Source organism: Terrapene carolina, unplaced genomic scaffold, assembly GCF_002925995.2.
Source record: "Terrapene carolina triunguis isolate 2854851 unplaced genomic scaffold, T_m_triunguis-2.0 Scaffold68, whole genome shotgun sequence".
Lineage (NCBI taxonomy): Eukaryota > Metazoa > Chordata > Testudines > Emydidae > Terrapene > Terrapene triunguis.
The window spans coordinates 20063667-20087989 of NW_020664419.1; the positions used below are offsets into that span (position 1 = coordinate 20063667).

A 24323-nucleotide genomic window follows, 5' to 3' on the forward strand; every position below is an offset into this window, starting at 1 on the left:
TTTTTTTTTTTTTTTGCTTGGGGCGGCAAAAAAGCCAGAGCCGGCCCTCGGGACAGGGACAGAATGAGGGTGGGAGACTGGAGCAGAGGGTGATAGGAGCAGGAGGTGACTGGGCCAGAAGGGGACAGATGGGATGGAGGAGAGAATACAGGGGCAGAAGTGCATGTAACTACTAGAGCACATTCCCCTCCAGAACCTGAATCCTAAGCACAGCTGGCTGGGAAATGGAAATGCCTTCCCATGCAAAATTTTGCATTTTTAAAAAATATTTTCACCTGAATCATGACAAAAAGTCAAAATGGTGACATTTTTCATGGGAATTTTTAGCTTCCTTGTTGCCCACTTTGATTGCTCTTGTTTTCACTGTAGTGAAATTGACAAAAGCCTTCCAGCCAAGCTGCCGGAGTGGCAGACAAGCCAGGGTGGTCAGCTGCTCTCCAGCTCCATAGCCAAAGAAGCAGAACACATGAAGCACTCAGCCTTTCCGCCTCTCACCACCATCTCTCGGAGCCAGAGAGGCAGTCATGGCACTCAGCCTCGCAGTCCTTCTGGAAGGCTTTGATAAGAGCCTTCCAGGCGGGCAGCTGAGGAGCTGTCATTTTGACATTTTCTATGGAAAATGAAAAATTTTCAGCAAAATTAAAATTTTTCCATGGAAATTTTCAATTTTGCAAAAAGGGCATTTTCCATGGGAAAATGATTCTGACAAAAAATTCTTGACCAGTTCTAGTCCTAAGTTACTTAGGGCCTTTTGAAAATTTTACCCTCAGTTCTTCTGTGCCTCAGTTTCCCATCTGTAGAAATGGGATAATTGTATTTACCTACCTCACCAAGGGTGTTGTGAAGCTAAATACATTAAAGACTGTGAAGATTTATTATGGTAATAGAAGTCATATAAGTACCTAAGATAGATAGATGCAATTAAAGCAACGTTAATTCTGGCATTTCCTAATTTTGGAGTGTTTAACTTTGCATCCTTAATGTTCTTTTAATGTACTTTTTTACAAGTAATATCAATACATATTCATCAGAGCTGAAACCAGAGATAAAAGGAAACAACAAATTTCTGCACCTCATTTTGGGCAAGTTCTATATTTTCCTGTTAATTTTGTGTATATATATATATATATATATATATATATATATAAGTGATTTGGTCATGTTGCACATTGGATTGACTAACTGGACACTTAACTTTTTCACTACAGTTTTTCTTTAAGGTCCAGCTTTATTAGATTTTTTCCATTCCTAGTCATAGTACTTTACTACTGAAGCCTGGAAGAGTTTCCTTGTAATAGACTTTAAGCATTATGCCTTGCAATGTTTTTGTTTTGCCTTTTAATAAACAGAGATAGATTTTTTTAAAAGTCTGATATGATATGGCTTTAGTTTGACCCAATACCTTACCTAGGTTTGCTGAAGTCAGAGAAGTACATTTCTGCTAGTAGCTGCCAATTGATACCTCCATTGTTGCTGTACTGCAAAAGCACACCTTCCTCTCTGTTGTCTGGTTTATTGCATGAAGAGCTCTCCCCACCTATCTGAATGTAAAACTGGACGAAATCTGCCCAGGTGGTGTCCAAATCCCAGCTCACCAATTGCCTTTTTCCATCCTGTAGTACAGAGGCATATGAGAAAAAAATAAATGTACTCAGATTGTTAATCATCACGCTAAGACACTTTTACTGAAAATGTCTAAATGTCAAACACAGTTGTATATGGAAAATTATGTACAATATACTGCAATGCAAAGGAGTTCCATTTTGTGCAAGTGTGATTCTCCCCTTATCGGGCTTTAAGACACAGTCCCTACTTTGGCCATTCTTTATACTGTAATCACTTTTGACTGTATCACTACTTCTATCCTGCACACATTTTTATCATCACAAACCCAGCATTCCATGGTTTTTTAAATTATTTATTTAGCACTAGCTATGTTTTCCAGTGTGCATTACTTTTTATAGAGTAGTGTATTTCCACTCTGAATACGTGACCCCTCTTTTATATGGAGGGCCCTGCCTGTAACAGAACCAGTGCAGTACTGTTGTGCTGGGATGGGAGCAGGAGTTGTAGGGTCCTACCCCCAAAACACCCCTCTGTGCAGCAAGGATTTGAAGGTGAGACCAGTGGCTTTGACACTATGTAGGTCCACCAAACTTCCCCCTCTATAGAGGTGGTTTAAGCACATAAAAGGGGCCATACTGGGTCAGACCAATGGTCCATCTAGCCCAGTATCCTGTCTTCTAACAGTGGCCAATGCCAGATGCTTCAGAGGGAATAAATAGAACTAGCAATCATTGAGTGATCTATCCCCTGTTGTTCTCTCCCGGCCTCTGGCAATCAGAGGCTCAGGACACCCAGAGCAAGGGGTTGCATCCCTGACCATCTTGGCTAATAGCTATTCATGGACCTATCCTCCAGGAACTTATCTAGTTCTCTTTTGAAACCCACTATAATTTTCACTTTCACAACATCCCCTGGCAATGAGTTCTACAGGTTGACTGTGCACTGTGTGAAGAAGTACTTCCTTTTGTTTTAAACCTGCTGCCTATTAATTTCCTTGGGTGACCCCTGGTTTTTGTGTTATGTGAAGGAGTAAATAATACTTCTTATTCACTTTCTCCACACCAGTCACGTTTCTGTAGACCTCTATCATATCCTCATTTAGTCAGCTCTTTTCCAAGCTGAAAAATCCCAGTCTTTTAAATCTCTCCTCATACAGTAGCTGTTCCATATCATAATTATTTTTGCTGCCCTTTTCTGTACCTTTTCCAATTCTAATCTTTTTCGAGAAGGGGTGAACAGAATTGCACCCAGTATTTAAGGTGTGGGTGTACCATGGATTTGTATAGTGGCACCATGATATTTTCTGTCTTATTATCTATCCCTTTCCTAATGGTTCCTAACACTGTGTTAGCTTTCTTGACTGCTGCTGTATATTGAATGGCTATTTTCATAGAACTATCCACAGTGACTCCAAGATCTCTTTCTTGATGGTAACAGCTAATTTAGAACCCATCATTTTATATGTATAGTTGGGATTATGTTTTCCAGTGTGCATTACTTTGCATTTATCAACATTTATCAACACTTTGCATTCTGCATGGAGGCTACTCCAGCCATGATGCTGGACTATCAGCCACGGAGTGGATTCATGGCTGCCCTATGGTGTGATGGGTGGAGTCTTTTGCCCCTAGCTTCCAACGCAATTTCAAGAGCTCAGCCAATCTAGTAAAGATGTGCATTGGGGATGGATTTGGTGCTACTGTAATTATGTGCTATAAGATATGGAGGGATTTCTAATGTGTCTCAGTCATGTTGATGGAAATGAAGATACTTGAAGAGCAGAATTACAGGTCCAGAGATACACAGGGAAACTGAACTAGAGACCTAGAGAGGAAATGGGGTTGGACTGGGGGAAGGATAATGGAGAAACTACAAGGAATTATCAGAAAAGAACAAAAATCTTAGAGGAAGATTTAGAGAAGCAAAAAGGAGATGAAGTTGAGCTCATCACCTGATATCAGGCTCAAGGACTGACCAATCCTGCACTGCCATACATTACTATAGGTAAGATGGTGATAGGAAAAACCATCACCCAAGAGTATCTGTGCAGGTGGAGAGAGAACACTGATTTCACCTTTTTTGTGCTCTAAAAATAGCTGTAACTTGGCATATTTTGGCAGTAAGAGTCACTGACATTATGGTAAGCACCTGAATAAACTTTACTGAGAGCTGTAACCTGATGTATTGACTGCCCAACAGTTGGAAGGGAGGTGATTAAAGCCCGTTCCTGGAGCAGTGAATCTTCAATAGGTTTCAACTGAAGTAAGTACCAAAACTCCCAGCATTTCCCCCTAGGGATTTGCCTTCACCAAAGAAGGAGGGAAGAGAGCTGAGCTCAGTTTGGGTTAAAAACTTTTTTATAAAAAAGAGTGTTACAGGAGTCACTGTCTCACTGGGTTGGAGTAAGCACGGAACCAGATCCATCAAGACAAGGCTCTGGCTGTGAAGAGTCTTTTGTTTTTTGAATTATGGCTACAAAATGGATCAACCCTCTGAACCTGAATTTATGGATTGTTTGTTCCACCCCCAACATCATATTAACCGATCTGCCACAACAGCAACAAAGTTGAACTCTGGGTTCCAGAGTACACTAAACAAACATAAGACTTAGGATCTCAGTGGAGCAGAGTAGTGGGCACTCATGTTATCTTTAATTTTCTACAGAATCATGTATTCTCCTCCATTTCCAAGTACAAAGTAGCATTTAAAATAGGAAGCTTGGTTGAGTTTACAAAGATGGTTTAGATGTTTCAAACCACATTTATAATTTTGAAATTTTTATCATGTCTTCCCCTATGATTGTCTTCAGACTTCAAGTCCCGATGATAGGCAACTGATGTGATCTAATTGGACATAAGTGACAAGGGTTCAGTGTTGGGGTTTAAAACGCCAGCTACACTTTACAAGCAAATAGTGAGATGGATTTAAACCTTTCCTTCAGTTCATGGAAAAATCAGAACACACAAATGTCTACAGCATTCTAGCCCAAACCTTGCTGCATCCTTCCATTTTGTTTTGGAATTACACGCATAATATTATACATCTAGTTCCATAGTTAGACTGTACAATACACTGTATATGCAGTACATCAAAGTATCAATCCCTTTACATGTTTAGAGCAATTATCTTTTGTAAATTAATTTACGAACCAAATTAAGTTCTTGAAATTCTGCAGCCAATTGCAGATTTTATTGGTTTAAAACTTTTTTTTTTATATGCAAAAAATCCCTTGAGCCTCATGAAATTAAATTAAAACCCAATGGTATTGCTTCACTTTGAGTTATATAAGCTTTTCTGACATAATATGGGCCCCCCACATGAGGAAAGTCTACCTGGAATGAGAAGGTGGTGGGGTAAGATGATTGCAACAGCAACTCTGCTGTGGGGTCCAAAACTGGCTAGCATGATACCAAAAATGGGTTACACTAGCCAGGGAGGGAGCATGGCCAGGGTGCAGGGAAGGGCTGATATTCCCCTGGGAGCCTCCATGGTAACTTCCTTCAGCGACTGAGCTGGAATTGAAAGCTGTCCTGATCAAGCTGAACCTCTGAGCGGGGAAGACATGTAAACACACAATCTTCTGAGGGTGTACCAGTCCTGGATAACTCAGGGTCTTTGTGCAATGTACTTCATCCCCTGAACTAGCCGGGGTGAATCAAGCTTCATGTGAAGAACGGAGATACTATTTCAGATAGGTTTGCAGTACTTCTCAAACATATAACACAAAATCCATTCTACCAATAGAATAATCAGCTACAGAATTAGGTTAATTAAAACAGGCCTCCAGTTTTGCAGTCACAAAGGAAATGCAGGGGGCTAATTGAAAGAGTACCGTCATGCAAACACACCTACAACTGATTAAAATGAGATATAAAAGATAAACCAGGACTCAGCAGAACAAAGCCAAAATTAATCCTGAAATGAGAGACTGATAATGGCAGTAAACATTAGAAGTTCAAATACAAAGTGGCTATTTGAACAAATACAAAGAAATAGCAACACGTGTGTACGTGCTCCGAAAACAACACACAAATGTCAGCCAATGATTACAAATAATTTATTATAACATCTATCACCATGGCAGCGAGGTGCATTGAACACAGAACATCTAAACACAAATTAAATAAGCCACCTTCAATTATGGCACTCAGACTGCTGCTACTGAAAAAATAAATGCTAACCTAACCCTTAGAGATCAATAGAAAGAAGCCAAGAATTTCTAAATGAGATTTTCACTCTTCCTAGAAGAAAAATAATAAAAGAGAACCCCAGATCATAGCAGCTTAATTCTAATTTAGCAAATTACTTTGAGAAACTTGGCTTGAGAAAATGAGCCAGAAGGAGGAACATCTAATAGAGAAGACAATTATATCAAAAATCCAATTATCACAATTAGCTAGTTAGACTGATTGGTTTGTTATGAAACTTGCAGAACAGCATTGCATTTCCAGGAGACTTCGCTGTATACATATACATAGGTGCTGGAATTGGGAGTACTGGGGATGCTGCCACACCCCCTGGCTTGAAGTGTTTTCCATTATATACAGGATTTACACTTTGGTTCAATGGCTCTCAGCACCCCCACTATAAAAATTGTTCCAGCACCCCTGCATGTATATAGAAGTTCTGAAAATTATTTGATGGGATAGATTTTTGTACATGAGATAAACGACATGCAATTACACAGCTTAACATATTAATTTATTCCTCTGGGGGTCTGATCCAACTTCTATTGACTGCAGTGGCAGTTGGATCAGGCTTGTAAAAGGAAATCACATAACTAGGTGTATAATTTTCCTTTCTGTAATGAAAGTCAGATATTAGAGCTGAGATAATGTAAGAAGAAAAGTAAATCTGTGACCACAAAGCCCTTCTCCTAATCCTACATTTGGTTCTAAAAGTATCTTTTTGCTTTCATCTGATTATATATTATTGATCTGCATATTTCCTAATTTTCTCTTTGTTTCATGTTATTTTTGTGTGTGAGCCAACTGAGTCATGCAAACAAAGTATCTCATAAGAGCTAACCAGGCATTTTACAGAAGGCTGGAAGAGTAACATATCTGTATTTTCACCCGTTCCAGTTCTTTGACATCACAAAAAGTTGAATGCCTTGAGGGTCTAGGGAAAGAACTAGCCTCTGAAAGAAAGACTACTGCCCTTTCTTAGGAAAAAGAATTAAAGAATAGTCACTAATAGGAGTTGTAAGTTACTTGAAAGAAAATACAGTATATATACAAATCCTATTATAAACAATAGCAGATTAATATGCAAATTTCTCAGGTACATCACTGATCCTTTACTTCCTCCCATTACACATGGTATTTTTTAGGTGAACAATTAACTTCTGCATTCCCATCCTTTTTGTCTGTAAAAAGACAAACTTGGCATTGTTCTGCACACGTATCCATATTTTTGTCTGTTTGGCATTTAGGTACTGCATGTCATCTAGTCTTGTATCTCTTCCTAACACACACACCAATCTCCTTCTTTGTTGATGTACAACGACATTAGGTTAGACTTAAAAGATATATGTAAAGTGTTTCTAATTTATCCAACTCTTGGCCGTACCTTGGTGAAATAGAGGGATGATCCAGAAGAAATGACCCCACAGCCTTGTTCAGGTTTTACAATTTCTCCCCCAATAACTTCCTGCCATTCAGTCTTCAAACTATTTGGGTTCTCAAAATCAGACATTACAGTTGAAGGGAAGGAAGTCTCAGGGTGACATTCAGTGCCCTGGTATCCTGGATCACACCTGGAGAGAAGCATAAAGACACCAGGCTCCTAAAGATACATATATACTCTACTTGATGTTATCCACAATTACTTTAAAGCAATGCAGCAGCCCTTCTAAGTTAGTTGTGAAATAATCAGACTCCCTGGAATCACAAGTTCAGGTCCTGGCCTGGTCAGTTCAGCTCTTCTGAAACAGATACACAGAAGCTACTATGTAGGTAGATGTTTCCAATGAGACAAAAAATGAAATGGCTATTCTGTTCACAGGGGTATTAAGGGCGAAATTTCCAAACAGGCCTGCACACTTCTGCACATCTTCTGACCTGTGTATTGCACAATCCCTGATTTGGAGGGAGTATTAGCAAACTGGAATTAGAGCATATACAAGTTGGTCACACACAGAAGGGCCCATGAACTGTTAAAAATCTGTCCTTACAAAAAGTTTCATGGGATATTTAAGAACAGGGGCTTGTCCTAGTGACCATGATCAAAACTTCTCCTCCACTTACAGTTACATAGTGTTGCTGTCTCTCTCCACCCAAAGATGGCTACATTTTAGTGGTTAGTTATACCTGCATTTATATAGTCAAAACACTCTGATCTTTTGGGATGGAAGGTAAATGAATGATACTATGGGGAGAGAAAGTCAATGGCATTTGGGTTACTGACTTCCATTTGTGACTTAGAAAATCTCTCCTGTAACGACCTATCTTGTGTGGACATGTACCACAGCTCAACTCTGTGTCTTAGGTTCTAGAATATTAACAGCTATCAGAGGTTTTCCTCCTGCTCACATGGCAGGGGCATTTGCTTTTGGTGTAGATGGATCTTAGTAGTATCCCTGCTGTCCCTGTAAAGTTCTAGCCATGGTTTGGAGCACATTGACTAATTGCAGTGTCCAAGAGGTCTTGAAATTTGTTAGTCTACTACTCTTTTCTATGTTTTTACAATGCGGATAAACATTAATTGGTTATGTTTTTTCTATATCCACGACCTCTATATTTTTTAAAAATACCATCATATTTTTTTCTCTCTCTAGCTATTTAAAAACATGCCAGTCACTGTGGTATCTAGATGATCTTGAGGCCAGTAGGCACTAGCCAAGTCCCTGGTATAAGTCACAGAAGCCTAAAGACAGTTCAGTGTGATACTGGCTGCCAAATAGTACCCACCCAGGGGTCCACTCTGACAACATGGGATCAGCTGGTCACAGCAGTGCCCTGGTCATATTCCCTATGCCTGGGACAGGATGGTGATGCTGGAGTAGATGCAGTTATGATGGCTATACCCCACTGAAGGATCTCTCCACAGCCTGGATCCACCAGGTATATGGCTGCTTTGCTTTTGGGGACTGGAGCACCTGTTGGCTTTTGTTCTGGCCATAATGGTTTAACCAACACATTATTTCATTTATTTATTTAGATTTTAAATGATCAAAAGATACATCTCCAAAGCTCTAGGTGCCCTAACATCCTTATAACACAATACATAAAATCCCAGCAGCATTCAGAGTCACCATTTCTGGAGGAACTGGCAAACATGCAATACCTGCATACGCCATGGTCGCACCAGCCATGTCCATTACACATATTTGGACATTGCTGTCCAATGTAGATGTTGTCTAAAGCCCATTCATCTTGGACTGTGTAGTAGCACTGACTCCAACGGAAACGTGTAGCACTGGACCTTAAAATTAATAACAAAATTGTTTTATTTATAATGCTTTACACAACTCTCTGCAAGAGGCTAGAATGCAACAAAGCAGAAATACAGAATAAACTAGTTCTACAGTTCTACTTGTAAGAGATTGACACAACTGAAGATAGATTTTGATAAACTAATTTTCTAGATAGAAGCACCTTTATGTGCAGGAGAAAATGAGGGACAATCCAATTATTCATGACATTTCTGAGGAATGTTACAGAGGTGCTTCATCGCTTTATGCTTAACAGAAACATGATGTTTAAAAACTTCATGAAGAGGAGCAAACTTCTATTCAGTAGCATTCTGTGAGGATGATAAGACATAAAGCTAGAAAAGAATGGCTGGAGACTGAATTTAAGAGATTTTACATGTCAAGCTTGTGAGTTAATAGGTTGTACCTTGCATGGTAAGACTGCCTGTCGGGTACTGTATTATTTAAAACAAGTCATTTTAGAAAACAATTTTTCTGTATGTTATTTCCAGTCACTAACAGTTGTGTCATTTTTACTGAATACAAAAGTTTCACTTTGTTGAGACAATATTACAAGAATTTATGATCTGGTTTGACATTTTAATCAGTTTTTAGAGGCATATATGTTTTACATAATACATTTTTGCTTTTATTTTAATATTTTTTAAATGACCCATTGTTGGCTAGGCACTCAAATGAAATCCAAACCCTGTAATTTCATGCTATTTGTTAAAGGTGTAACATTCCCCACCCCTAACCCAGGTTTTGTGGTTGTTGTAGTTTCTGTCCTGCTGGTAATTTGACTTCCCCACTTCAGCCATTTCTGAGAACAAGGCTAGAGAAAAATACATAGCTTTGGCCATGTTAAAACAAAACAAAACAAAAAATGTTAAAAGAATGTTATTAAGGTTGCCAAGTCAAGTATTAAAAAGCAGAAATGCCAGAACTAAGTATGCATGGATGCATTATGATATCATCTTTAACAATATGATCATATACTATTTTTCCCTCAGGACCCCTGCCTCATTTAGTGCACAGGATGGACCTCCCTTAGGGATGAATCAGGATTATGTTAAAGCAAGCTGTTGTTTATAGGACCCCTAGCTCATTTGTTGCAGAAGCTGGTAGATGTGGAGTGAATGAGGCAGGGGACTGTAGGGAGAGAAAAGAGGGTCTCATGGCTGAATACTGTCCTAGAGAATTGGATTCTACCTCTACTTCTGCCAAAGAATTCCTGTGTAATGTTAAGCAAATCACTACACCAAACTTTTCCCAGGTGGTCACTAAGTGTGAGTTCCTCATTTTGTAGGTGACGACCTGAGACCCTGGGCCTGATTTGTAGAAGTGCTGAGCAGAGAGTTGTGCTTGAATATAAAAAGTACTATATGATGCTAAGTACTATGAAAAGTCAGGTCCCAGGCATCTCAAATGGGACACCCAAAATTAATGGATATATTTTACCATCATCTCTGTGTGTCTGAGCTCTCAATCTGTAAAATGGTGCTAATACCCCACCACCTCAAAGGAGGGGTTTGTGAAAATAAATTAATTAATGTTTGTGAAGCCCTTGGATACTATACTGATGAGCTCCACAGCAAAGTCTCTGAGGAAATTAACAACTGTGTCTTCATAGTAGGGTCTGAATAGTGTGCCATAAATAAGACAGAGGGCACATATTGAACAATGAGGCTAAAACAAAATATTGAATAGCTGCTTATTAATTGAGCACCGTGCTTCTTGAACACTGAGTGAAGCAGGGCATCTGTAGAAAAATAATATGTGATTATGTAATTAAAGACTGTCTCATAATGTATATGCATAAGGGAGCTAAAGTAAGATTGCTTAGGCATCGTTAATTTTGGCATTTCTTAACTTTTGAGTGCTTGACTTTGCTAGCTGAATAATGTTGTTTTAACATATTTTTACTTTGATTTGATATATAATAGTGAGAACCACTGAAATCCACCTACAACTGAACAAAAAAGTTAACTTCTTTTGCATAGGAAGACCTCACTTTCTTAAAGATGTTTAAAGGTGATAGAGTGATAGCCAGACATATCAAGATGCCTAAGCATGCATGTATCCCGATACTCAAAAAATGAACAAAGCAACAAGGCTAGACAATTCAAAAACTCCCAGAATGTACTAAAATTCCCAATTTTGAATTGTCTAATCTTGTTGCTTTGTTCATTTTTTGAGTATCGGGTCCTGAGGTCTTGGGTAGTTTGCCCACCCTGACCCCAGCCCCCTGCCCCGAGTCCCCTCCCGCACCCTGAACTCATTTCTGACCCCACCCCAGAGCCCACACCCCCAGCCAGAGCCCTCACCCCCTCCCGTACCCCAACCCCCAATTTCATAAGCATTCATGGCCCGCCATACAATTTCCATACCCAGATGTGGCCCTTGGGCCAAAAAGTTTGCCCACCCCTGATTTAAGTGATAGTTAGAATTTTGTTTAAAGCCATCAACTAAAGGCTTCTGTTCACCTTTAATGCTGTAGGCACTGCTTTTTCACCCAAATGAACCCCCATTCTCAGTAATTACTTTTCATCAAAAAAATAGTAAGAGTTTTACAGTATATAGCGGGGTCGGCAACGTTCGGCACGCGGCTCGCCAGGGTAATCACCCTGGCGGGCCGGGCCAGTTTATTTACCTGCTGACGCGGCAGGTTCGGCTGTTTGCGGCCCCCACTCGCCGCGGTTCGCCGTCCCGGGCCAATGGGGGCAGCAGGAAGCGGCGCGGGCCGAGGGATGTGCTGGCCGCGGCTTCCCGCCGCCCCCATTGGCCCGGGACGGTGAACCGCGGCGAGTGGGGGCCGCGAACGGCCGAACCTGCCACGTCAGCAGGTAAATAAACTGGCTCGGCCCGCTAGGGTGCTTACCCTGGCGAGCTGTGTGCCGAACGTTGCCGACCCCTGGTATATAGAGTTAACATGCCTGGGCAGGTTTGCAGATTAAATGTTCCTTCTGGATATGATGTATTGACAAGTTAGATCATAAAAGCTATGAATGATCCATTAATGCCTATATCATCATTTAATCCACAGAATAAGGACTCCCTAAGTACACACAGACACAACTGACCATAAACATTCAGAGTTAGCTTTTACTGTTTATTTTGTCAGTGACCTGAATATAATGTGCCATTGACTCCCTGCATCCCCCCCCCAAAATCCTTTAAATTCTTAGAACTGTGTTTCTAAAATCCATTGAAGTATATCAAGGAACACTAAAGCTCACTGAACAATGGTGCTCCTCAAGGCACCTTAATCATTTTCACTTCATTGAGATCACAATTTGTAATCCCACAAGAAGAACCATAACAATCGGTATTTGCTCTTATTGGGTTCAAGGAAACAAAAAAGCCACTGACCACAAGGAGAAATATTTTTGTAAAAGACTGTTTTTAAAAAACAATGCACTGACAGATTATTTAACTCATATTGTTGTTCCAAGTTACTGGAGTGGAAGCATTATCTCTGTATTCCCTTGCTCTTAAATGATGATCATAGCTTCACAAAACTCAATTATGCAGCACTAGAACCTGTGGGGGACATTTTCAAAGGCATAAAGGACAATTAGGCACCTAACTTCCACTGAATGTTTTCTATTGTGTAAGTAGTAAGCATGAGTCCTATGCACAGTTTCCTGTAGCAAAAAAGTCGAGAAGGTATAGTATAAACGGCATTTCCCTGATTTCCCCCAGTTGCCCCAACTGGCTGCCCATGGTGCACAGCTCAGGGGATGCCAGGACACACAGGGCTCAGAGGTGAAAGCAAAGAGATTTTACACCATCAGGCTCTTAACTGCTCTGCACAAGTCACAGTTCCAGCAGACCCACTGGTAACCATTTACACCTCTTTTTGTGCAAAATGTTGTGCAACATATGGGATGTGGAATTTAAAAGTTCATCCACATTTTATGTGGCAGCACTTGAGAGATGCTGCATCTGGCCATGCATTACACAGTACTGTAGCCGGGACTAATGGACTGTGCAGGAGATGCTTCGCAACTTGCCAACAGTGACAGACCAATAGGTGCCACTGCATTGCCTGCAAACAGAGGTGACCGTTCCCCCAAGAAGCAGCCTCTCCTCCAGACATATCTTCCTGGATATGGAACTGCTTCAGTGACCTGCCCTGTTATTCTGAATGTGGAGTAGGATTTATGCCAACTGCAATGTGGAGTTTGAGTACTGAGCAAGAGTAATGGAAGTGAGTACATATTCTCTAGTCTTAACTTGGTGTGCTGGGCTATAGCTGCAACTCCAATTACTATTAAAGAGTGTTGTGGCTAAAACTTGGTGCATTGACTTGAAAGGAAGTCCTTTAATTTAGCAATGGCATGAGATTTGTTTCTCATATTTACAGGTGGTAAGTGTATTGAGTTGAACTTTTTCGACCAATTAAATGTGGCCAAAATCTTCTTATAAAGAGCTTATGTGAAAACAACTTGATCACTTTGTCAGAAACTGAGAAGTGGATGGTCAGGCCTAGTGGTTGAAGCAGCAGTGGTCAGGCCTAGTGGTTGGGCCGGGGACCTGAGACAGAGTCAGAGCAGGAATCAAGAATGGGGTTGGAACAAGGCTGGAGCAGGAGCAGGAGTAGTCTGTCAGAACCACGAAGTGGCAGGGGATACTCCCAGTGAGACAGTGATATTGAACAGACTGAGTGGCTGCTCTCATTGGGAGCCTATATCCCTGGCTTTGGGATCACCTGGTTAGACCTGCACCTGTGGACTGCCTTAGCCCCAGTTGATTGATGTGGAACCCTCAGGTAATCAGGCTCAGGGATGACTAATCAGCCCAGCAGCACTTATTGGGTTCAGGCTGAGAGTACTCATCAGGCTCAGAGATGACTCATTACATTTCCTTCCCTCCCCCCATTCAAAAGATGCCTACCAGGGGTCTTTGGACCAGGCTTATAAGGGTGTAATTGATGGAATTCTCAAAGTGGGTTGGGTGCATGTATGTTTTCAATGGGCTCCCACAAATGATCAGCTGGACCATCACCCTCCCAATCGACAAGGTACATAGCTTGGAATCCAAAATTTGCTTCACCAGATACTCCTCATACCCCTGGACCATGATGGGTGGAAGTGATGGTTGTACTCATCCGGGGAAGGAGTTGTTGGTGTGCTTTTTCAGCAAAGAGATGTGGAATACTGGCTGCATTTTCATCACCTTAGACAGCTGGAGTTTGAAGGCCACAGGGTTGATCTGCTGGATGACTCGGAATGAGCTAAAATATCGATAAACCAACTTCCTTGAAGGCCAAGTAGAATCAAGGTATTGTGTTGAGAGCCATAATTTATCTCCAACTGTGATTGGAGCGGTTGCTCACTCATGAAGGTCAGCGTAACACTTGTAATATTTTTGGGCTGAATCTAGATGGGCTTTCAATTTTTCCTGGATGCAGTGATGGTGTTTGACTAGGTTAGAGGCTGCAGGTACATAGGAGGCTTGTGGCATGGACAGGTGAAAACAAATGTAGAAACCACAGTTGGCATAAAAGTGAGTCTGGGGGTTGGTCGGTAGTTGGAATTACTGTACAGTAACTCCTCACTTAACGTTGTAGTTATGTTCCTGAAAAATGCGACTTTAAGCAAAACGATGTTAAGCGAATCCAATTTCCCCATAAGAATTAATGTAAATGGGGGGGGGGGGTTAGGTTCCAGGGAAATTTTTTTCACCAGACAAAGAACTATATATTATACAGATATACACACAGTATACATTTTAAACAAACAATTTAATACTGTTCACAGCTATGATGATTGTGAAGCTTGGTTGAGGTGATGAAGTTAGAGGGTGGAAGAGGGAGGGATATTCCCCAGGGAATACCTTGCTGCTAAATGATGAACTAGCACTCGGTTGAGCCCTCAAGGGTTAACATGTTGTTAATGTAGCCTCTAACACAAGGCAGCACGAACACGAGGGATGGGAGACAGCATAGCAGACACAGACAGACACACCTTGTGTGTGGGAGAGAGAGAGAGATGCACACTGCACCTTTAAGTAAGCTGACCCACTCTTAAGTGCATTGTCTTTTTAAGTGGATCAGGAAGTTGAGACAGCAGCTGCTGCCCCAGGCTCTCTCTGTCTCTCATGTCCCGTCCCTGCTCTATATGGAGAAGGGGTAAGCGGGGTGCAGGAGCATGGGGGAGGGGGACACCCTGACATTAGGCCTCCCTCTTCCTCCCCTCCCCCCTGCACAGCAAGCAGGAGGCTCGGGGAGCAGCTCCAAGGCAGAGAGCAGGAGCAGCACATGGCAGTGGGGGGAGGGACAGCTGACCTGCCCGGCAATTGATAGCCTGCTGGGCCACTGCAGCACAGGGAACCTAGGGGAGAGGGGAGCTGATATGGGGAGCTGATAGGGGGGCTGCTGGTCCACCCTGGTTACAAGTCCCCACCAGCTAGCTGCAACAGGCTGCTCTTCCTGCAAGCAGTGGACAAAGCAGGCAGCTGCCAAACGACCTTAGAAGGGAGCATTGCACAACTTTAAACGAGCATGTTTCCTAATTGATCAGCAATGTAACAACAAAACAACGTTAACCGGGACGACTTTAAGTGAGGAGTTACTGTACACAAATTTGGTGAAGGGAAGGAGGGAAACCCAGTCATGGTGATGAGAATTCACAAAGCAATGGAGGTACTGCTCCAGAATTTGGTTCACTCGTTCAGTCTGCCTATCAGTCTGTGAGTGATAAACTGAGAAAGCATACAGTTTAACATCCAGGAACTTGAACAATTCCTGTCAGAAGTGTGAAACAAACTGTGATCCCTGCGCAGTGGAATCAGCGCACCAAGGGGTCTTTGTTTGAGCACAGACATCACAAGATTCAATGTAGGACTCAATGGATGCATGTAGTTTTGGACACGAGAAATATCAAGAGACCAGCTTCAACATTTTCCAATGGCTGAAATGGCCAGCCAGGGATGCGTCATGGCATAGCTGGAGTATTGCTAAATGTGGTTCACCACTGGGGATATAGATCTGGTCCTTTAACATAAGAATCCCATTCTTGACAGAGAATTTTGGGTTAGGAACTAAGTCATACCAGTTGACATAAGGTTTATTGCAAATGGAACATAGGGTAGGAGAGGCTTCACATGAGAAAGCAAGCCATTGTTCACCATCACACTGATGAAATGGCAGGCTTAAAGACTATGGCAGGTTCAGGTGCCATATTTTTCTTCTCCAGCTACTCACCCTTGTGTACAGTGCATTGGGTTTACCATTCCAGGGAACAGGTCACAGTGAAATTGAACCTGGAGAAAAAAAGGACCACCAGATCTGATGCTGGTTGAGAGCCCTTCCTGTTTGTAGGTACTCCAGGTTCTTATGGTCTGTATATACCTGGATCTGGAAACATGCACCTTTCTGAGAAGATGAGGATGTCATCTAGATAGATCCCACGAACTGGCCTAAAACATCCCTGAAAATGTCCTTGACAAAGAGCTAGAATGTGGCTGGGGCATTGGAGAGACCAAAAGGCATAACCAGATATTCAAAATCGTCATAACAGTGTGCAATGCTGTCTTCCATTTGTTACCCTCCCAAATACAGACTACACTGTAAGCCTCATGAAGATCGAACGTGGTAAATACCTTGGTGGAACCGATTCTTTCCAACAGCTTGTTTACCAAAAACAAAGCGTACTTGCTCTGGATGGTGATTTGTCCAAGACGCGATAGTTCCTGCAAAGGTAAAAGGAGCCATTCTTCTTTTTTCATAAACAAAATTAGGGCCTCAGCAGAAGATATGGATGGATGATTGATGTTCTTTGCAAGATTTGCATCAAGGTATTTCTGGTTCTGATAAGGAATACATTTGTCCAAATGGAAATCTAGCCCGTTACTGGAGATCAATGGGGCAATTTTAGAGTCTACATGGGAGTAAAGTATCAGCATTCCTTTTATCAAATACATCAGCAAACTCTTGATATTTTGCAGGGATTAATGTGCCATTAACTCCTTTAATCTGCTGGTCACAGAAGGCAGTGGGCTTCTCAGTGCTGATTCTTGTTTCATTGGCCGGGACTCAGCTAAACGGGATTCTCGGCAATAGCTCAACTCAAATCATAGTTTGAGCATATTTCCTAAGATGTGTGGATCATGTACTGAGAGCCATGGAATATTGAGCACGGTCAGAAAGTGTGGTGACTTAATTAAATTAAAATGCAGAGTCTCTTGGTGATCTTGGATTTCAGCCTGGAAGGGCATGGCTTATTGGACAACTGAAGAAAAGGACAGCATGCTACCATCAATCATTACCACTGGATCTGGGGTGGGCTTCCTTTGCACTGGAAGCTGATTAACCTTAGTGAATCCAGTATCCAAGAAATTGCTAGAGGCACCAGAATTCATTAGTGCAAGCTGGGTTCAATTCAACTCAGATGTAGTTGAGACCCAGAGATGGAGAAAGACCTGCAGGTGCAGAGGATGACAGTTCACGGCTGCCAAGATACATATGGGCAGAAGAGGGGGCTTCGTTGGAGAACTCAACTATGAGGTTACATCCAGCTGCAAACCCTCTAATGGGGCTGGACATGATTGTTTCCCTGGGTCTGCTGAAAGTCTGGATTTAAGGGGTCACTCAATGGCAAAGTAGCCCCGCCCCCCAGTACAAAAAAGCTGTTCTGATGCTAATACTCCTTCCCCTGATCAATGAGATGTCTTCTCTTTCTCTTCACACTAGTCTGCATAGGCTCCAGTTCTAGGACAGCTCAAGGGGATGGCTGGAATGAAACAGGACAAGGCTGGAGTTGTGTGCACGACCTCTTCTTTTCTTGGCATCGTTCGAACAAATGACTCTTAATCTGGAGCCGCCGTTCAATATACAAATCCAAACTAATGGGAGGTTTGACCTGTACCAATTCATTTTTCCTGTCATTGTTCAGACCCTGGAGTAAATGCTGAATCTGTGCCACCTTGTTCCACTCTTGTCAGCAACCAGATGCTGAAAATGGGCAGCATAGATAGACACAGGCTGACAGTCTTGCTGGAGAAACTGCAGCGTGGCTTAGATGGTATAGGTGCAATTCGGATAATCAAATATTACAGAGAAGGTGTGGATGAACTTGTCAAAGTTACTGAGAATCAGGCTGGCCTGTTCCAGGAGTGGCTAGCTCCAGTTCAGGGTTTCACCAGTCAGTACATTGATAATAAGGCCCACCTTGGTCTGATCATCAGGATACATCACAGGACTCATCAGGAATAAAAGGCAGCACTGGTGGTTCCCATCAAATCTGTCTGGCAGTGAAACCTTTGGGCTGGGTTCCAAAGGTACCATGGGGTTATCTGTGGCTGTGGGGATCTGTGAGTGGAGGAAGGCATTCTCCAGATGCAATTGGGCAACTTGATCCTGAAGACTCTGGACCATCTCTGTGATCTCAGTGATAGACATCACTCCAGGGGTTTCCATCTCAGCTTCTGCAGCTGGGCACAAAAGGAGGCAGCCTACTCAAACTGTCAGAAACTGATGGATGATCATTCCTCGTAGTTAAAGCAGCAGCAGTCATGACTAGTGGTTGGAATTGTGGCAGTCAGGACTAGTGGTCATGCTGGGGACTTAAACCAGGGGTCAGAGCAGGAATTAAGAATGGGGTTGGAACAAGGCTGGAGCAGGAGCAGGAGTAGGAGCAGTGTGTCAGAACCACCAAGTGGCAGGGGATATTCCCAGTGAGGTAGTGATGTTAAGCAGACTGGAGTGAGAGCTCTCATTGCCTATATCCGGGGCCTGGGGGTCACCTGGTTAGACCTGCACCTGTGGATTGGCTGAGCCCTGGCTGATTGATGTGGAGCCCTCAGGTAATCATGCTCAGGGATGAATCATCAGGCTCGGGATGAGTCATCAGCTCAGCAGCACTCATCAGGCTCCGAGATGACTCATTACACTGACTAGGACTAGGACTAGAACAGAATGTGGGGTGGGTTTTTGTCTTTTTGTTAAAAAAGAAAAAAAATTAAAAAGCTTCTCAGCCATTATGCTGGAGTCTCGACAAGCCAGCTCTACCATTGTAATGCAAATGTGATCTGTATCAAGGCAAATGGCGCAGATTGCTTCCTTACCACAGCACTGGGGTAAATTGGATAGAAGTGATTAGAAGGAACCCTATGAAAATGAACATGACTGTCACATGGCTCTGAATAATAAGAGCTGTTACATATCTAGGTGTCTGTCTGAATTAAAGAAAATGTATTTAGACTAAACTCTTGGTTGCAAGAGCAGTGTTAAGGAAAAACCAGTCCCTCCCATACTTTTTGAAAGCTCTCCAAAGCTACACTGCAGCTCAAGGTAACAACCGGTTTAAGAGGATTACTCTATTTAAAATTGCAATCAAGATTTTAAAAAGGCCGTGTTAATTAAGGAAAAAAGAATAAAAGGCAGAGTGTCAGCTGCATTCTCAGTGATAAAAAATTGGCTGTCTGGACAATCACCATTTGGTCTCCTACTAAAACAAACAGTGTAATATCAAAGATTTATATACAAATAATTACAGGGGAAAAGCACCTTCAAAATGTCACAACTGTTTCTCAAATTTTATACTTTTTGTATGGCTCGAAATCTGTTTTTGGCTTCCTGATGATATTACATTTGAGTCAGGTTGATGTCAAATTTAAGTTATTGTTATGGCATTACATTTGGAAAAATGAAAGAAATCATACTGATTCCCAAATGCAGAAAAAGGTACTGCAAGCAAAACACTCTCCTCTTTCTTACAGAATTTTTGTGATATGTAATTTAAAATAATGCTGCATTCTCTCCTGGTATTAAGGAAACTTGAGGAGCCAATGCAAATTTGAGGCTGATAAAAATTATATTTGCTACCTTCTGAGATACTGTAATTACATTTACTCCATTATCCTGAAACTCTCATTCAGTCATTAGGTGTTGATTTGTTTATGAAGTCAGCAAACTGACAGCTGTTTGTTTCTCATTAGGCCTGTTCTTATGTAAATGTCTTTCATAAAATTGAAATAAATTTTCATCAGTGTTAGAAATGTTCAATTCACGTACAATACAATTTCAGAGAACAGGTGCATACATTTGACTTTTCCAATGCAATTAGATTCCTTATAACAGATTTTCTAATCCAACAGATCTCAGCTAAAACAGGGACCTTGTAAAACCATGATTACTTGGATGCACTACATTTACAGATACATATGTCAGTATAAAAATACCAGAAGATTAAAATAGATTTATGCCAAGGAGAGACATTGTTTAAATGACTCATTTGAAAAGGAAAATCATCCAGTCCCATTGTAAATATGCACCAAGTCTAGTTCCTTGTTCAAGACCTGAGCAAAAGGACTTTGCATTACAGGAAAAACTCCTCTCTCAGAAACTAGAGGCAGAACTCAGAGCATCCCTGCACACCCTGGCTACAGCTCTGACTATCACCTTTGGCTTTGGGCCTTAGCAGAGGTTGTGGCTCCTATCTACAAAAGGCTCTGATTCAGAGGATTCATGCAGTTCACTGAGCCAATGGCCAACACCAGTGGAACTGTGTTTCTGTGGCCTCCGAGCAGATTTAAGGATTTGGTCCCAAGTGAGTAATAGAGACACTAGAGTGACGGAATGGACTTACTGCTACATTTTCATCTCAGAAAACCTACAGAATTAACAGTTACAATAATAAAAATATAGGTACATGAGGTCAAATGATTTCTGAACAGATAAGAAAAAGAACTGCTGATTTATTTAAAATTTGGATTCATCAAGGGCTAAATTGTGCTCTCAAATACTAACATGGCTATACAGGGGAGTAAGGGCACCTCCCCACCTGGCTGCACTAGGGCTACCCAGAGCTTGGGTCCAGGTCCTCAGTGCAGCTAGGGGGTGAACAAGTGGGTGGGAAGAGATCAGAGGGGCCTGGAGTAGGAGATGGCTCAGCTACCCCCTGTATGCTGCGTCTTCTCCCATCCTCTAGAAGAAGAGGGGCTTGGTACAGTTCCTCCCAGGGCTCCTCCCTGGGCTGTGCAGCTTATACAGGACCTCAGGACACAATAAAGCTGTACAGTCCAGATGGCTCAGAGGTCCTCTCCATATCCAGTACCCACCCACAGCACACCTCACACTTGCAAGGGCAGAAATTTCCTTTCTACTAGCAAGTGCCCAAACAAACAAAAAACTACTACTAATCGCATCAGTGTTAGTTGTGTAGTTGTGTCCTATCCCCACTCCTCACTGATGAAAACGAAGGAAAAAATAATATCAGCTGAGAATAGTACAGAGTATCACATTACCTTCTGGTGGAGGGCATGCCATCACTTCCCCCTTTCCCCTCAACGGGAATACTGAATATCATGTCATAGTTTCCTGAAATAATATTTTTATGAACAGGAAGTAAAGTGCAGCACCCATGCCTGCTGCATGTAACACTCTATCTCCCTTTAATGGTAACTAGACTGGCTGGAGATTGATGAGTCTGCTACAGCCTTGGCTAAGAAAGACAGGTCTTTTAGCTCAAGCTTCAGAGGTCCCAGGTTTGATGCCGGTCACCGCCGATTGGAGTCTGTCTACATTACACAGTGATTATTTGTACCTTAATTACATACAAAACTCTACTAACAGAAGGAAATCCCTTCAGACACAAGATAAAATGGGATATATTAATTTTTTGTGCATGGCATAAACCAGTAACTTGACTATTATTTCACTGCGACTCTTCTCTTTAAACAAGTCTCCTAAATTGAAAATGGAATCATTTTCTGTCATCACATATGTCTAGAAAACCTAAAATGAAAAAATGCCTGTAATAACACCACTTGCAAATTTTGCATTATAACTTTAGGTACTGTGTATGTCTTACTACTTAGTTTAAAAACAACTTATTTCGGACCTGAATCCTAAAAAGTGCGAAAAGCCTCTTGCAAGCTACTGAGTGCCCTTGGGCCTCCCAGATTTGACATCTGAGGCCATTCAGCACCCTGCAGGATTGGGACTATTATAATCTAACTATTTGTTCATTGGCCTTTGAATAGCGATGTTTAGTATTTTCTGACCGATACTTTATACAAAATATGTGGAGACATGCAAATGAAATGATTTGCAGCCAGCCTATGGAGAGTACAGAAAAATTACAAAGGACAGGAAAAACAATGAAAAATTGATCTACACTGGCTTTAATTCCAGCTGCTACAATACATTGGGTTTGAAGATAAGCAAGGAGTAATTCTAACTGGAATGATGGAGTAATTGAATTCTTAAATGAAGGAATCAGTGAAGATTAATCAGACATATAATAATCTATTATTTGAATATTATAATAAAGTCATAATAAATAATGTAAGACATCATCTAGTTAAGCAAATAAAAATATGAAAGAAGGCAAAACAATTACTATTACAAGAAAAAGGAACAGGGTACGACTTTCTGGTCATTTTTCTTTTGCAAGAGGGAATGCTAGTCTTGAAAACCTCTCGAGTAAAAGAGGAACAGGGGTGACAATTCCTGGAAATGAATGATTAGTTAATGTTTGTACAGCACTTCAAAGGTATAAACTGCTATAAAAGAACAAATTATTATTATTAATGAATAATTTTGTTGGTGGCCCCTTCAAAATAATGTGGGTGTTGTTCTTACAGTGAGCTCCATGCAGGCAGATCCCTATGCCAATGCAGAGCTCATTAAAGGATCAGAGTCTTAGTGTGTATTGTGTCCTTTGAAAAAACACTTGGTGTTCTTACCAATACTTCACAATCTAATCATGTTAGGAAGATGGTCAATGATAAAGTATTGTATCTGGGTCAAATCCCGCAGCCGTTACTCAGACAATACATCCACTGGCTTGAGCAAGGGCAGCAGGTTTTCATTTATTCCTTGTGATATAAATACAAGGTTAAGTGAATAATTACATCAAAATATGAGTCTCTTACCAAGTTTTCTGTGGTAACAGGGCTGTAATTCTCCTCCACTGCATGAATTCACTGGAATGGTAGATACTTGCTGACGTAAACTCCTGACAGCTAGGCATACTTGGAAGGCATTCCTTAAAGGAAAACATTTCATAATCAGGTTTAATCTGGAGGCAACATTAGGAACTGAATTCTTTCTGGAAGGTGAATCACATTCAGTGAATCTGGAGGTTGTGTGGTCCAGATGTCAGAGCAAAGAACTGAGAGCCAGAAGGATCCTAAGACGAGCCAAAGGCTTTCTTTGGTAACCTCATAATAGTAACAGTTTAGGATAGAAGAGACCATATGGCCCATTTACAGCAGGTCTGTCTAGCATTATTACCATGTGATGTTTTCTCCTTCATGTGGATGTCTAATTATATTTTTCAATATGTTCACAGATGCCTTTGGTATAATTCTACAAAAACCCTTTAGTGTCCTTTTGCTGTCTTCCTGTATGTGATTCCTTCACATTCTCAGGAAGTTTAGTCACAGCCTCCTTTTTACAATGTTATGCACCTCTATCATCTCACCTCTTTTTATAGTGAAAATAAATGCAAGTTCATTATCTTTTCTGGTTCTTCTGTATCATTCCTGTAGTTGTTGACCACACCAGTGTCCAGTACTCTTGGGTGTGGTTTTAGTGTCACTATTATAGTACAGCACTAAAACTATATCTTCTAAATTGTTTATTTTTAATTCTACTGCTGCTGAAAATTCACCTAATTGGTTTAACTTTCTGCCCATTATCATCTCTCTGAGAACCTTTTACTGTTCACTGTTTTTCAGCATAACCCCTTTTTCTATTTTTCAGTCCTATCCTCACTACTCTGTAGTACTACTCTTAGTAGAAAGAGTAGGAAACTGGGAGTCAGTACTCCTTGGTTCTTTTCCCAGCTCTGCCTCTGACTTGCTGTGTAATCTTGGCCAAGTTAGTCAATGTTGCTGTGCCTCAGTTAATTTATATGTAAAATGGGTATAATACATTTCTACTTTACAAGTACATCACAGGCTTGAAGACTATTTTATATAAATAACACTCAGATATTTACTTGTAACTCTGTAGTAGGAGTAAAAACTTGGTTTGTTTTTGGTAATGATATTTGTGTTTAAAAGCTAAATTAAGAAAGAATTAATCATATTTTGTCTTCATTTCATCTGTAGATCCCAATCCTGCAATGAACTTTGCCCAGGTGCAGGGGTCCACCTGCATGGAGCTCATTACAGTATGGACTCTCAGACTGTGAGTTCTTTGAGACAGTGACCTGACTTAAATGGAAAGCACCTAGCACATCTTGCTATATAGCTAACAATAGAATCATAACTTGAAAGTACTTTTAGTGACTGAGAATATTTATATTTAAAGTTTAAAGAAGCTCAATATATATTAATGTTTTGCAATAATCTTTAGAGGAATCAGAGAATCTAAAATCACCCCAGC

At 41.2% G+C, this 24323-nt stretch overlaps 1 protein-coding gene across 1 annotated transcript in view; it reads right to left on the reverse strand.

Moving 5' to 3' along the window:
• Positions 1 to 24323, reverse strand: part of RELN (reelin) — a 430874-nt gene that overhangs the window by 104937 nt on the left and 301614 nt on the right. Inside the window, exons 22-25 of the mRNA XM_026648676.2 lie at positions 22865 to 22977; positions 8854 to 8991; positions 7138 to 7324; positions 1408 to 1613 (exon numbers count right to left, since the gene is read on the reverse strand). Of these exons, the coding sequence (XP_026504461.1) occupies positions 1408 to 1613; positions 7138 to 7324; positions 8854 to 8991; positions 22865 to 22977 (644 nt within the window). The remainder of the gene's footprint in view (positions 1 to 1407; positions 1614 to 7137; positions 7325 to 8853; positions 8992 to 22864; positions 22978 to 24323) is intronic.